The sequence below is a fragment of the Austrofundulus limnaeus genome, unplaced genomic scaffold, assembly GCF_001266775.1.
Source record: "Austrofundulus limnaeus strain Quisiro unplaced genomic scaffold, Austrofundulus_limnaeus-1.0 Scaffold20, whole genome shotgun sequence".
Classification (NCBI taxonomy): Eukaryota; Metazoa; Chordata; class Actinopteri; order Cyprinodontiformes; family Rivulidae; genus Austrofundulus; species Austrofundulus limnaeus.
This window is the reverse complement of record NW_013952422.1, coordinates 340,811-352,814: the sequence shown is the minus strand read 5'-3', so window position 1 is coordinate 352,814 and position 12,004 is coordinate 340,811. Positions and strand designations below refer to the sequence as shown.

Sequence of the window (12,004 nt, the reverse complement as noted above, 5' to 3'; positions counted from 1 at the left end):
CCACTTTTCCCACCCCTCCATATGCCCCCCCTCTCCTCCTTCACTCAGTAATTGTGTATCAACGCTTCCTCACAGCAAACCCACTAGAAAAATAATAAATCAGACCCTCTCATTTCGCGCTTCGGAGGGCAGACTTCAAACACACACACACACACCTACACACACACACACACACACTCTTTCTTGCTCACACGCAGCCATCTTGACACACACAAGAGTGCACTGTTTTCATGTGCACACACACACTTCGACACACACACACCACAAAGACCTCCTACTCTTCGTCCAGACTTTACATCCCTTCCCGCCCACCCCTGCATCTCTCCCTCTTGGGCCCCCTGGTTCCCATGGCGATGTGTGGTCAGAGGTGTCTGGATGGAAGGAGTGAGGTGGGGGGTGTGGGCAGCAGGGCGGAACCCCCCAGCCTGTTTCCCGGTACCCCCCGGGCCCATGTGCATCCACACACACACACACACACGCACACACACGCACACACACATCAGCACCCTGGCAGGGCGACTGATTAACTCAGCCCATCTCCCTGTTAATCTACAAACCTCCATCTGAGCGTTTCTTCTTCTGCTTCCTCACCCCCCCCCTCCCCCCCCCCTCCTCCCAGCTCCTTCCCTCCACACCTGTCTGACTCGTTCAGTCCCAGCTACAGTTCTTATTTTGCCTCCCCTCCCCTCTTCTCTTCTGGTCTTACCTGCGACCATGCCTGTGATGGCAGAGGAGGAGTATCCCGTCTGGGCCGGGGAGGGGATGTGGGGTGGGTACCCTGGCAGGGTGGAGCTCACCATGTCACGCCCTGAACACACACACACACAAACACACGCACACATAAAACACACGAAACACACCAAAACGTAACTTTTGGACCTGAAACACGATGCGAGGAAAAGGCGAAGTAGAACAAAAGCGTTTTTGTTTGTGTCTGTGTCACACCTGAAACTGATCCACTTTGGAAGTCAATCGGATTTAGGATGGCTGCCAACTGATCGTGTAAAAACACAAAAAACGGCTGTATCTCATTCAGATATTGAGCTAAAATGAGCTGACACTAATTCACATCACATTCTCTGACGGCAACATCTTGTAATTTTGCGTGAGATTGAACACAATATAATTTTTCTTTTAAGGTTTGACAAAAACACTGCTATGACTTCATCATTTAGCACAATGCTACACAAACTTTTCAACTTTTGACCCACAAATTAATGGTATATTGAGTATTGGGTATTGAGTATTGGTATAACACACCTGCGCCCCTACTTTTGTGTAATAAACTTTAGTATCAGATCAAATAACAAGTAGTAACAATATTCATTATGCTAATTCCATTCATTTCTAAGTACACTAACTTGACTCCTTTGTTACAACTAAGGCAAAAAAATTGTTGTTGGCAGTAATTATTTTAATGTAATTAATTTTAAAAACACTTTCAAGACTCCAGCTTGATGTTTCAGGACAATCAGGAAGTAAACAAAGACAAATAAAGTGATAAAAACATGTCTAGTGTACCGATACGGCAGGGGTGTCAAACTCATTTTCACTGAGGGCCACATGAGCGTTATGGTGGCCCTCAGAGGGCCATTTGTAATGAACTTTGATGTTTCATGTTTAACTTTAACTAAACACTGTTTTAACATGTCCTCTTTTAAACACTGATAATAACTAACTGTACGACTGACTAAATCTGAAATAAGTACTGAAATATTATCAAAAGTAAAACTAACTTTACTCATTGATGAGTTTCTGGTGAGTAGCTGCATTATGACAGATTTAGTTTATGGTTGATGCTGACTTTAAAGCAGCTTATTATCAGACATTAATACTGAGCTAATCCGACTAAATTGCTCAGTGACCACACAGGAGTCACCCGCAGCCGGCCACATCTAACCCGCGGGCCTTGAGTTTGACACAAGTGCGATACGGCAACACCAATAGGACAAAATTATTCTTCTTCTCCACGCAACCGATTTAAACCTTCACACCTCCACTGGTGTAGTGTGTAATTTTACACTGTGTTGATGGAACACAATAGATGCAAACTACATAAACACGGCCAAAAAAACAACAACAAAAAAACAAAACAAAACGGTCATTTCTAAAAACTTAAGAGGGATGTAGTGGAGTAAAAAGTAAAACTTTCAATAAAAAAATTCTAATTAGGTATAAAGTACAACTTTTCAAAAAAGGTACTTAACAGTACTCGAGTAAATTGACTTTGTCACGGCCCACCTCTGATCAGAACCCACACTGGGGTCTCGACCTCAACTTTGGGAACCACTGATTTATATCAACAACACAAGCTTCTTTTAGTATAAAACTTTAGCATGAATGCTAGTGAGTGCTATGCTTTTCTTTAGGGATTGCTAGGTCTTTAACTTTTTTTCACAAAAAAATAACAAAACAATAAGTAATTTTTGCACATCAGCTGAAACATTACCCCCCACCACCACCACACACACACCATTTTCTTGACTCTACACAACCAGAAATGCCCTCTGCTTTCCTGACACGAGGACAAGCATGAATGAGATGGATGGCCGCATTACCTGAGATGAGAGACTGACTGCTGAACTGGCCGTACACTGGTGCATGATGGGAGAATGAGTTGAAGGTGTTGGGGAAATGATGGCTGGTGGCGCTGCCGTTGCAGCCGCCGCTGCTGACAGAAAGGGGTTTCTGCAGCTCCACGACGGCCAGGTTGGAGGCCGCCATGTTGGGCGAGGGGCTGGTGCTGATCACCTCTGGGGACATTTCCTGTTTCAGGCAGAGCGGGAGCTCTGAGGGAGCGGGAGCCCGTGTGCGAGCAGGGGAGGTGAGAAAATGGAAACAAGCCGTGAACATGAATGAAAAAATGAAAAAATAAAAGGAAAAAAAAAACATGAGATGAAGGTGAGTGGGAAGCTCTTCTGTCTGACTTTTGCTGACGCTTCGGTGTTATTTCTGTGGGTCAAATTCCACCGACCGACATAAAAAGCCTCACCAGTGACCACGGAGAAGCTCTGGTGCGCCGACAGATTTCGTCCAATGACGGAGCTGGATGTTGAGAGGCTGCTTTTGGCCTCATCTAGGCTCCCGTTGATGAGGGACAGTGGGTACAAAGTCTGGCCGATGAAAAACAGAGATTAACTTTTAGTCTAGAGCTGAAGCGCACACGAGTAAAAAGCTTTGGTTTGATTTCCAAAATAGTTTTCTGTTATTAGAGAGAAAAAAAACATTTAAATTGTAAAGACAAAACAAGAAATTTAAGAATAACCTGTTCTGATTTACTGCTTGAGGCGGAGCTGAAGGACTCTGGCGGGTAGAGGTGTCGATCAAAACCACAGTCCAGATGTTGTGTGGCCACAGAGAAATGATCCACTCTCATCTGTTTCCTGGGGACCCCCCCACTGCCTTGAGAGTCCACGCTGTGCCGACAACTCTCCTGGTCACCTGGACAACACATCGAGGAAGACGGACAATGAGACAATAGAATCATGCTCTAAATTTACGATCTTTAAAAGGAATCTGTCAGGATTTTGTGCTCAAATGAAACAAACAAAACGAGCTGATTTTGATTCTGTCATTAATTCTGATTTTGCAAATTCAACTTTGGACAGCCTCTGTTGCACAATAATGGTTCTGTTAGAAAGTGTTCATAATTGGATGCCTGAATAATATGCAGAAAACCACTTCTAGTTCTCAGTTATTTGTTTATTTTTAGATCTAAAAACTCTGTGTGTGGCTCTAGGATTAAACAAAATAGCTTCAAACGTCTACTTCCGTGTCCTTCCAAAATCATAATTTTAATCATATTGATTAATATAAATATTTATCATAGTAGAAAACCTGGTCACATCCAAAGGGTGGGTCCTCTAACATCAGCATTAAAAGGCAAACAATTAATGCTCATCCTGCAGGAGGGAGACACAAATTAACTAGAGACATGATGATCCTATCACTGTTTAAAGCAAATGACTACAACCAATCACAAAGTAGAAGATAAGCCTGCATCTAAAATTAAGTTAATCAATCACAAAATCAGCCTGGTTTTACTCACATTTAAAGATAACCCTCAGTTACATTATTTTGACCTGTGGTGCTCCTCAGGGCTGTGTTTCGAGCCCAGTTCTTTTTAAGTTTGATCATGCTATGATGAGCTTATGACAATAAAAATCCCTAAAACAGATTCCAAAAGCATAGAAGCACCTGTTCTATGTGCTTTAATCCTATCAACACCTGAACTTGACATTTTTACAAAGTATGATAAACAGAGAAAGGTTCCAGATTGTAAATTTGCACAGTTCCCTGTTGTAATGTTCGAACTTACAGTTTGAACCGTAGACAACTCACAATTTAAGACAAATTAAATAAAAACTGACACATTACATTTTTCATATTTTATGTTTTCCTTTATAGGAAAAGGGAAATTATAGTTAGTAGTGAAAAATTGTTCTAATAATTCAGTGCAGAGCCCATACACAAGCTGAAGTTCAAATTTTAATTCAGTCTTCCACAAAATTTAAAAACCATCAAGAGAACTGTTTTTTTTCTCTAGTGTGGATAGTTTGAAGATCTTTTGTCATTTTATGTGTTACATTATTTGTGTTTTGGAGGCCTCCCTTAACAAAAGCTCCTCCTGCATTGGTCAATGATTAATGAGTTATGAGGTAGATACTCAGTTCTCTGTTTGACTTGTACAAAATAATCAACCCTGTTTTACATTTTGCATGCACAACCTATGCGTCACTGTCGGTTTGATCTTTTTCTTTGCTCGGACTGAGGTAAACACCATAACTGCATCTTTTCATGGAAAATAACTGGAAAAAAGATCCAGCAGGCCGGAAGTGTAGAGGTCAGTGAAAGGCAGTGAAAAGCTTGAAAAGTATAAGTTTCTACACTGAGACATTATAGACATAGAGACATTTCACCTGTGTCCAGTTGTCTTCTACTTTGGGTCATGGTGTGCTGGATGACTGAGAATCAATACCAAAGTAACTCTCTACATTTGTTTTGATGGGGATTGTAACGCGCTCCTTAAATACATAGATTTGACTCAGTTCTTACTGTCATCGTGGCTCCTCTTGCCATCCGTGGTGGGTTGGGGGATGCCTAACAAGCCATTGATGGAGTAGGTGGAGCCCAAAGAGTCGGACTGCGGAGACTCTGGAGGGGTGACAGCTGAGCTGGGGACTGAGATACAAACAAAGGTACGGACACAGTTTGGCATCAGATATGGCTGTAAAATCCAGAATTATCATCCCAAACTTTTGAACAATTTAGTCTAAAGTTTAATCTTTTGGCGTCTCGTGAAAATATTGGGTGATATACATGTGACATTAGCCTTACTGTGTGTTTGTAAGCAGACTTACTTAGTGTTTGTCCCGGACTCAGACCTTTTCCATCCAAGGGGAGATTAAAGGGCTGTTGGACTTTTGTTCGAATTATTCTGAAACAAAATGATCAACTTTAAATTATCATTATTTTAAATTATTTTATCTTCAACACCACTTTTGACTGGTTTACAAACAGTGTGTTGATTTGACCAGTTTTTCACCTGTTAATAGAGCTCACACTGGGCACTGTGTCTCCATCACACACGCCCTCTGCCAGCAGCCGGTCTCTGATTTCCCACGCGAACATAGTGGGATTCTGCCTCTTGTACTCTGCGATTTTCTCCACGACCTTCGGGGTAGCCACTTTGGGCTTGGAGCCACCAATGACGCCAGGCTTGATGCTGCCTGTCTCGTAGTAGCTGAGGGACAGAGTCATTGTGATAAAAAAGAAGAAGAAGAAGAAGAAGGAAAATTGTAGTCATGTCTCACACCAACAAAGCGTCCTGAATAAGTAAACGGGTCAAAGAACAGCAGGAAGTGGAGCGAGGCACTCACCGCCCCAGGATCTTGCTGACGCAGCCGTGGCTGACCCGGAGCTGCCGGGAGATGTCGCAGGGCCGGACGCCCTGGTGGGCCATGTCCACGATGCGTTGCCGGATCACCTCCGGAAGCGGACGGCCATTAACAAACATTCCACCTAGTTGGTTAAGACCCCCATGACCTGGGGGAGGAGGGGGGATGAACACTTATAAATGTCATGGAACAGAAAACAGTTTGTACACACCTGCACGGTCACAAGCTGCTGACTTGAATATTATGATATTTAGGTTTTAGCCAATCCTGTAAAGCAACGTGAAATTTACTGCAAACATGTCTGCTGTAATAATAGCAAATTAATACTGTATATGCATGCATGCAGGCAGGTACTATGGTATTAATTTGCAAACACAGTTTTAAGTAGTTATTACTGCACGTAGGAAAAATTTGTAGCATTTCACAACCGTGACGTTTTTATTCTGTTCTTATTTCGGTTTCAGAGAAGCATCTATTAACTTATTAAACATTTTATGAAGAAACGCAGCAAGAAGATTTCTTGTTTTTCTTTCAGCTGCTTTCCTTCTGCAGGGGTTGAACTTTTAATTTTACACTGAATGCAACCTGGGCTCGAACTTGTGACCTCAGAGTTACTGTGGCACTGAGCGCTGAGCTGCTGCGACCCCATAAAAGCATCAAGAAAAACAAGTTTTATCATCAATAAAGCCATGAAAACAGCAGACAATGGCAACAGTTGGAGGAAAAAACAGAGATTTTTTTTTTTACTTTGATCTGACTAAATAAGAATCAAAAGCCTGGGAAATGTTCAAATCAAATAAATAAATAAAAATCAAACATCCAGCAGTTGTTTAACTACAGCCAGCAAAGCAGTTTTTTCCACACTAATCATTATAACAAACTAATTACCTCACTATAAATAATACCTGCTGGCGTTTTACTCCCTGGTTCTCGTTTATAAGCAGACACTTTTCTTTTAAGTGCAGGAAACATTTTTTAGAAAAAGATCACATAAAACTGTTGATCCAGGTTTGATAAACTCAAAAATATACAAATGTTCAGTTGCTTCACAAAGAATTTCATTATAAAAGCAACAAACTGGAGGAAACACAAAGTGTTTTAGAATATTTGAGTTAAAATGAATTCATGATTTTTTTTTAAATAGAAAAAAAAGAGAGAAAAAAAACAAAACAACAACAGCCGGTACAAAATGTGACAGCTGTTCTTGTCGGTACAAACAGCCTGCAGACAACAAGCTCCACTATATCTGTATCTGCTCAGCACCCAGAACACTTTTCATTTAACCCATTGAGTTAAAGCTCATCTCTCTCAGGGCTTTTTCCTTTCTTTCTTTCTTTCTTCCTTTCTTTTTTTTTTCTTTTTCATCCAGCTTTCATTTCCACATCAAACGGCGGCCGGACGAAGGAGGGCAGGCCTCTATTAACGCCACCAGCGGAGTGTGGAGAAAAATCTCCCCGCCAAGCTTCATCAACCTGCAGGATATTAAAGCCCGAGCAGAGCAGAGCTGGGGGTCGGAGGGTGGGGGGGGGAGTGGAAGGGCCAAGGAGGGTGCACAAACAAAACAAAAAAAAACACACACACAAACACATAGGTACTGTGCAGAAACCTTAAATCAGTCCAAAAACCAGCATCAACATTTATTATAAACGGTTTAATGTTTTACTTATGTTCCTGCTTATTGTTCCACCTATAGACCTCCATTAAAACATTTGTTCAGAAACACAAATTCAAATTTCAGAGCACAAACTGTGCCACAAGCTGCCTCTGATGGTACACAGAGCTGATTCTGACGTTAGAATCAAGTCCAGATCAAACCTAAATACAGCCTTGGTGCAGAGTTTAAGAAGTAAACATGTTAGTTTGTGGTGAATCAGTTCAAACAACAGAAACATGAACAAATGAAACAAAGCAAAAATGATAAATGTTAGAAAACTCAGGGGCATTTAGCTTGTAAAAAGTAAAAAGAGGAGCTAGGCATTGATTTGAAATGAACTATATTTCTGCACAGTTTAAATTTGCAAACTGATACACGGACAACCTTTCGGCCCCTCTGGTTTTTGAGTCTGGGTGTGCAAATATCTTAGCACAAGTTTGCTAAAATTTTACTGTTAACACTGAAAACATGAAATGTGGGTGCTGTTTGAACTGCAAGTATTCTATCTCAAATCCAATTATTTCAACTCATGTTAACAGAGAAAATGAAGACGTTTTGTTCCATTAAAGTAGCTTTTAAGACTAGTTGAATCCAGCTTTATATAAAACATACTATTTCTTTTGAATAAAAATGAATGAATGAATGCTTTTATTATTATTATACATCAGTACAATTGAGACTGAAGCTGGCAACTCCTCTTACAGTGCAAACATATCCACTTAAAAATAGTGTTAAGGTAGGATATAATTTTTAATAAATCAGGTTCAAAAGTAAAAAGTAAATAGTGGTAAAAACTGTCCAAATGTGCGCACATTCACATTACTCTTGAGGTCCATGAAACACTTTTTTAATAACAAAATTGAAGTTATTTTTTGTCTCGTTTGCTTTTGGGAAAAATCATGGGAATCTATTGCCACACGTGACCTGTTTGGTGAGGACAGAGTTTCAAATAATTTAAGACATTTAAGTGACCGGGTTTGTTTGACACAAATTTTGTGTGGCTACAGTTGTTCATTTTGACATTTTTTAAATGTCAGACACGTAAATATTTATTCTTATCTCAGTCAGGACAGTTGAAACCTTAAATCTGAACGTTTTCTGACACGGTGTGCAAACCTTAAAGCCTCTGTTACAAAATATTAAGTTCTATGCTGTCAACTTAACGTCCCGTGCACTGAGTTCACTGTTTTATTCTTCCAGCACGTACGCAAAATCAAACCTTTACAGCTTGTTTAAGTGCAGCAGGATAGAAGCAGCTGTCTGGGTTCAGCTCTTCCCATCAGAGCATCAGGCTTGTGTTGTGGATTTACCTCTTCCAGAGTTACTGGACATATCCCTGAGTTTCTGGCTCTCGTCCCAGCAGCTGAACGTGACGCTGTCCTCCTCAAAGTGGTCTTTACTGAGCCTCGGCTGACATGAGTGAGGCCTCCTCCCTCCCCCTCTACGACTGCACCGCCACCGGAACCGAACTGCAGAACGACAGGAAACATGAAGCTCTCTGTCACACGTGTTCCCTCACACGGAGCAAACAATCGGCTGGTTTTCCCCCCACCTTCATGCCTGTCGACCTGACATCAGAGCGTTGGAGATGAGCATTGCTGCCTGACACTGATGTCTCCAAACCAACATATATTTATTACTTGTGTTGAAGAGACAGAAAACTAAAAACTTACCAGACCTGTGTCATAAAAAACCTGCAATGTAATGGTGTGAAATGTCTAAACATTATTTTTATAAACTGCTAAAAACTGACAAATCTGGATTGTTTTGTCTGTTTGAAAAGTGATTTAAAAGGGACAAAAGGATCGTTTTTGGAGCCGAAAACTCGCAGGGATCAATCTTCAAGCAGATTTAAAGAAAACTTCAAACGAAACTGACAGCATGACATTTACATTTTGTCACTTTAGCAGACGCTTTTATCTAAATCCACATAAAAAAACGAGCTTCGGCTCAGAAATGACAGCTGTTAGAACAAAATAAATTAGAAATTAATTCAAGGTTTGGTTTTTTACTGCAGAAGGAAAATTAAAACAAACTTTTTTAAAACTACAAGAATTTTCTCATATTTTGGACACTTTGTGAAAAATGTAAATGATTTTCTGATAGCTAAAGTTAAATTTGTTGTTTAATGTCATTAAGTGTAAGCTTTCCTGTAAGTCTCCATCTGTTTTGTGTTTCAGGATGACTTTCAACGCTGACAAATTCAGAATTGATGTCAAACTGAGATGACAGCTCAGTTCTGGCACAATTATGGATTCTGTTTAGTTTTGTCCACAACAAAATTAAAATTAAACTAAATTATCGTTTTTCAGCATCAATTCATAAACATGTATTTGACTGCTGGATTTTTTGATAAAAAAAAAAAAACAGAAGCTGAATAAAAGATTTGCTGTGTTTTACATATTTCCATTTAATTTTTATTTTCTGTTTCTAATATTTTTTGTTATATCCTGCTGATAGCTGAAACAATAAGCATGTCATAATATGACAGTTGTGTGATTCAAATGTTTTAAAAGGTTTTTATTAAATTTATCCTTTCTATGAATCTTCGGCTCCTTTAAAATGTTTGTGGATTAACTTCGACAGCCACTACAAATCATTTTTTAAAACAAGTAGTCCTGTTGCGATATTTTATTTTACTTAATTTTATAATTTTTTTTTGTTATTTACTATTTGTTTTATGACATTTTCTGACTAGGTAAAATAGATGATTAAAGCTGTGAACATTTCTAAAACAAATCAAGTAATAACTGATTAGATTAGATTATTCTGGTGATGATTTTTAATAAATCACGTTTTGTAAAATAATTTGATATTTGAACACAAAAATCTGGGAATAAAGAATGATGAATAAAAGTTACTGTTATCAGTGAGTGCACCTCTTTTCTTTTTGTGAATTATATATTTTTTCTTTTCCTCTTTTTTTATTCCCCAGCTGCGCAAAACAAAGTTTAAACTCAGCAAATGACGTTAAAACATTCTGATTCGCGGGTTCTTTGATTTCATTTTGATACAGTTTGTGTTCGGCTGAAACCAAAACTGTCCACATTAAACCCTCTTGGAAATAATAAATAAATTTATCATTTTCATTTGCGCCTCAACATTTAGATAACTCCTCTCTTATTAGTGGATAAAAACAGGAAACCATCATTTTAGGAGCTGCTCATTAAATCTTCCTGTTGTTTTCACAGACTAGACGATGTAAAAAAAAAAAACTGAAACAAAACGAGAGCTTACCTTTCCACAGAGCAGCTCCGAATCAAATTACAGAGAAAATAAGAGTTTCCGCAGCAGATTTATTTGTAGTATCCACCTGATGGGGGGTCTGAACCGCGGTGTGTGTGAGAGAGAGTGTGTGTCCAGGCTGAAGCAGGACTGCCACCTTTCGCGGTGTGCGCGGTGTGTGTCTGTGTGTGTGTGTGTGTGTGTGTGTGTGTGCGTCGGAGCCGACGTTCAGGCAGATTTTATCCAACCGGGAGCCGCGCTGAGGACTGCGCACCGCCGCCATTGGATGCGGAGGGAGACAAGGGGGGCGTGGCTTCTCCAGGGAGGAAAGGGAGGTGAGGAGGGGGTGAGGATGACCGAGCGTGTGTTTTGGTGGCATTCCACCCACTGAGTGAGTGGAAGAAAACACTTGTCAGGAGAGAGACGGCTTGTTTTTTTTCCCCCCACTCAGCTGCTGCTGCTGCGCTTTTTTGCTCTGACTTGTTCCAGGCAGGTGAGGTGGCTGAAAAAAAATAAAAAATAAAAATAAAAACTGATCCTGGATCAGAGAAGAGTCTTGAGCTGATGGAGAAAACTGTTTGAAAAGCGACTTTTTAAAGGGAACAGATGCAGTTTAGTTTTACGCAGCGCCGAAAAATGACAATTTTTTTTAATGCAAAGAGAAAACCGCAAAAAAGTCAGAATTTGAACATTATAATTACCTTTTAACTGATTGATTTAACTTTTTTCTTTAAAGCGACTTGATATTTGCAAACTCACTTTTTTTCTGCAACGAATGAGGGATTTTCTCTCCAAAAAGTTAAATTTTTAGTCTGCATCTCGTGTTTTGAACAATAACTTTAATTACATCATCATTTTTGTCTCATAAATACATCTTATTGATGTGCTTAGAAACTTAAAATTTAAAACTTGTCCAATAATAAAACAAATAAATCTAAAGGACAAACAGCCGTCCTCAAAACGCGCCCCTTTTTCTTCATAATTTATGTTTTTTTGACGAGCTGATATTTCATTTTCTTTAAAAACTAATAGCCTAAATATTACAGGAGACTGTAACAAGCTCGAGCACTTTGTTTCAGTTAAAGTCCTAGAATTAAATATTTTATATTTGGAGCGGCTAAAATTGCGCAGGAGTTTGGCACGTTCATGCGCCAAATCCATCCATTCAGGCGTAATTTGTGCAACACACACACACACACACACACACACACACACACACACACACACA

At 39.8% G+C, this 12,004-nt stretch overlaps 1 protein-coding gene across 2 annotated transcripts in view; it reads right to left on the bottom strand.

The window, feature by feature from the left end:
- pax8 (paired box 8) overlaps positions 1–10,983 on the bottom strand; it is a 13,443-nt gene extending 2,460 nt beyond the window's left edge. Inside the window, exons 1-10 of one of the 2 annotated variants that reach the window (XM_014003684.1) lie at positions 10,789–10,983; positions 8,862–9,020; positions 5,880–6,045; positions 5,546–5,743; positions 5,361–5,437; positions 5,056–5,181; positions 3,266–3,441; positions 2,993–3,113; positions 2,559–2,789; positions 707–808 (exon numbers count right to left, since the gene is read on the bottom strand). In XM_014003684.1, coding sequence (XP_013859138.1) covers positions 707–808; positions 2,559–2,789; positions 2,993–3,113; positions 3,266–3,441; positions 5,056–5,181; positions 5,361–5,437; positions 5,546–5,743; positions 5,880–6,045; positions 8,862–8,883 — 1,219 coding nt within the window. In that variant the 5' untranslated portion in view covers positions 8,884–9,020; positions 10,789–10,983. The remainder of the gene's footprint in view (positions 1–706; positions 809–2,558; positions 2,790–2,992; positions 3,114–3,265; positions 3,442–5,055; positions 5,182–5,360; positions 5,438–5,545; positions 5,744–5,879; positions 6,046–8,861; positions 9,021–10,788) is intronic. The other variant, XM_014003685.1, reaches the window with a different exon arrangement.
- Between the last annotated feature and the right edge of the window lie 1,021 nt (positions 10,984–12,004).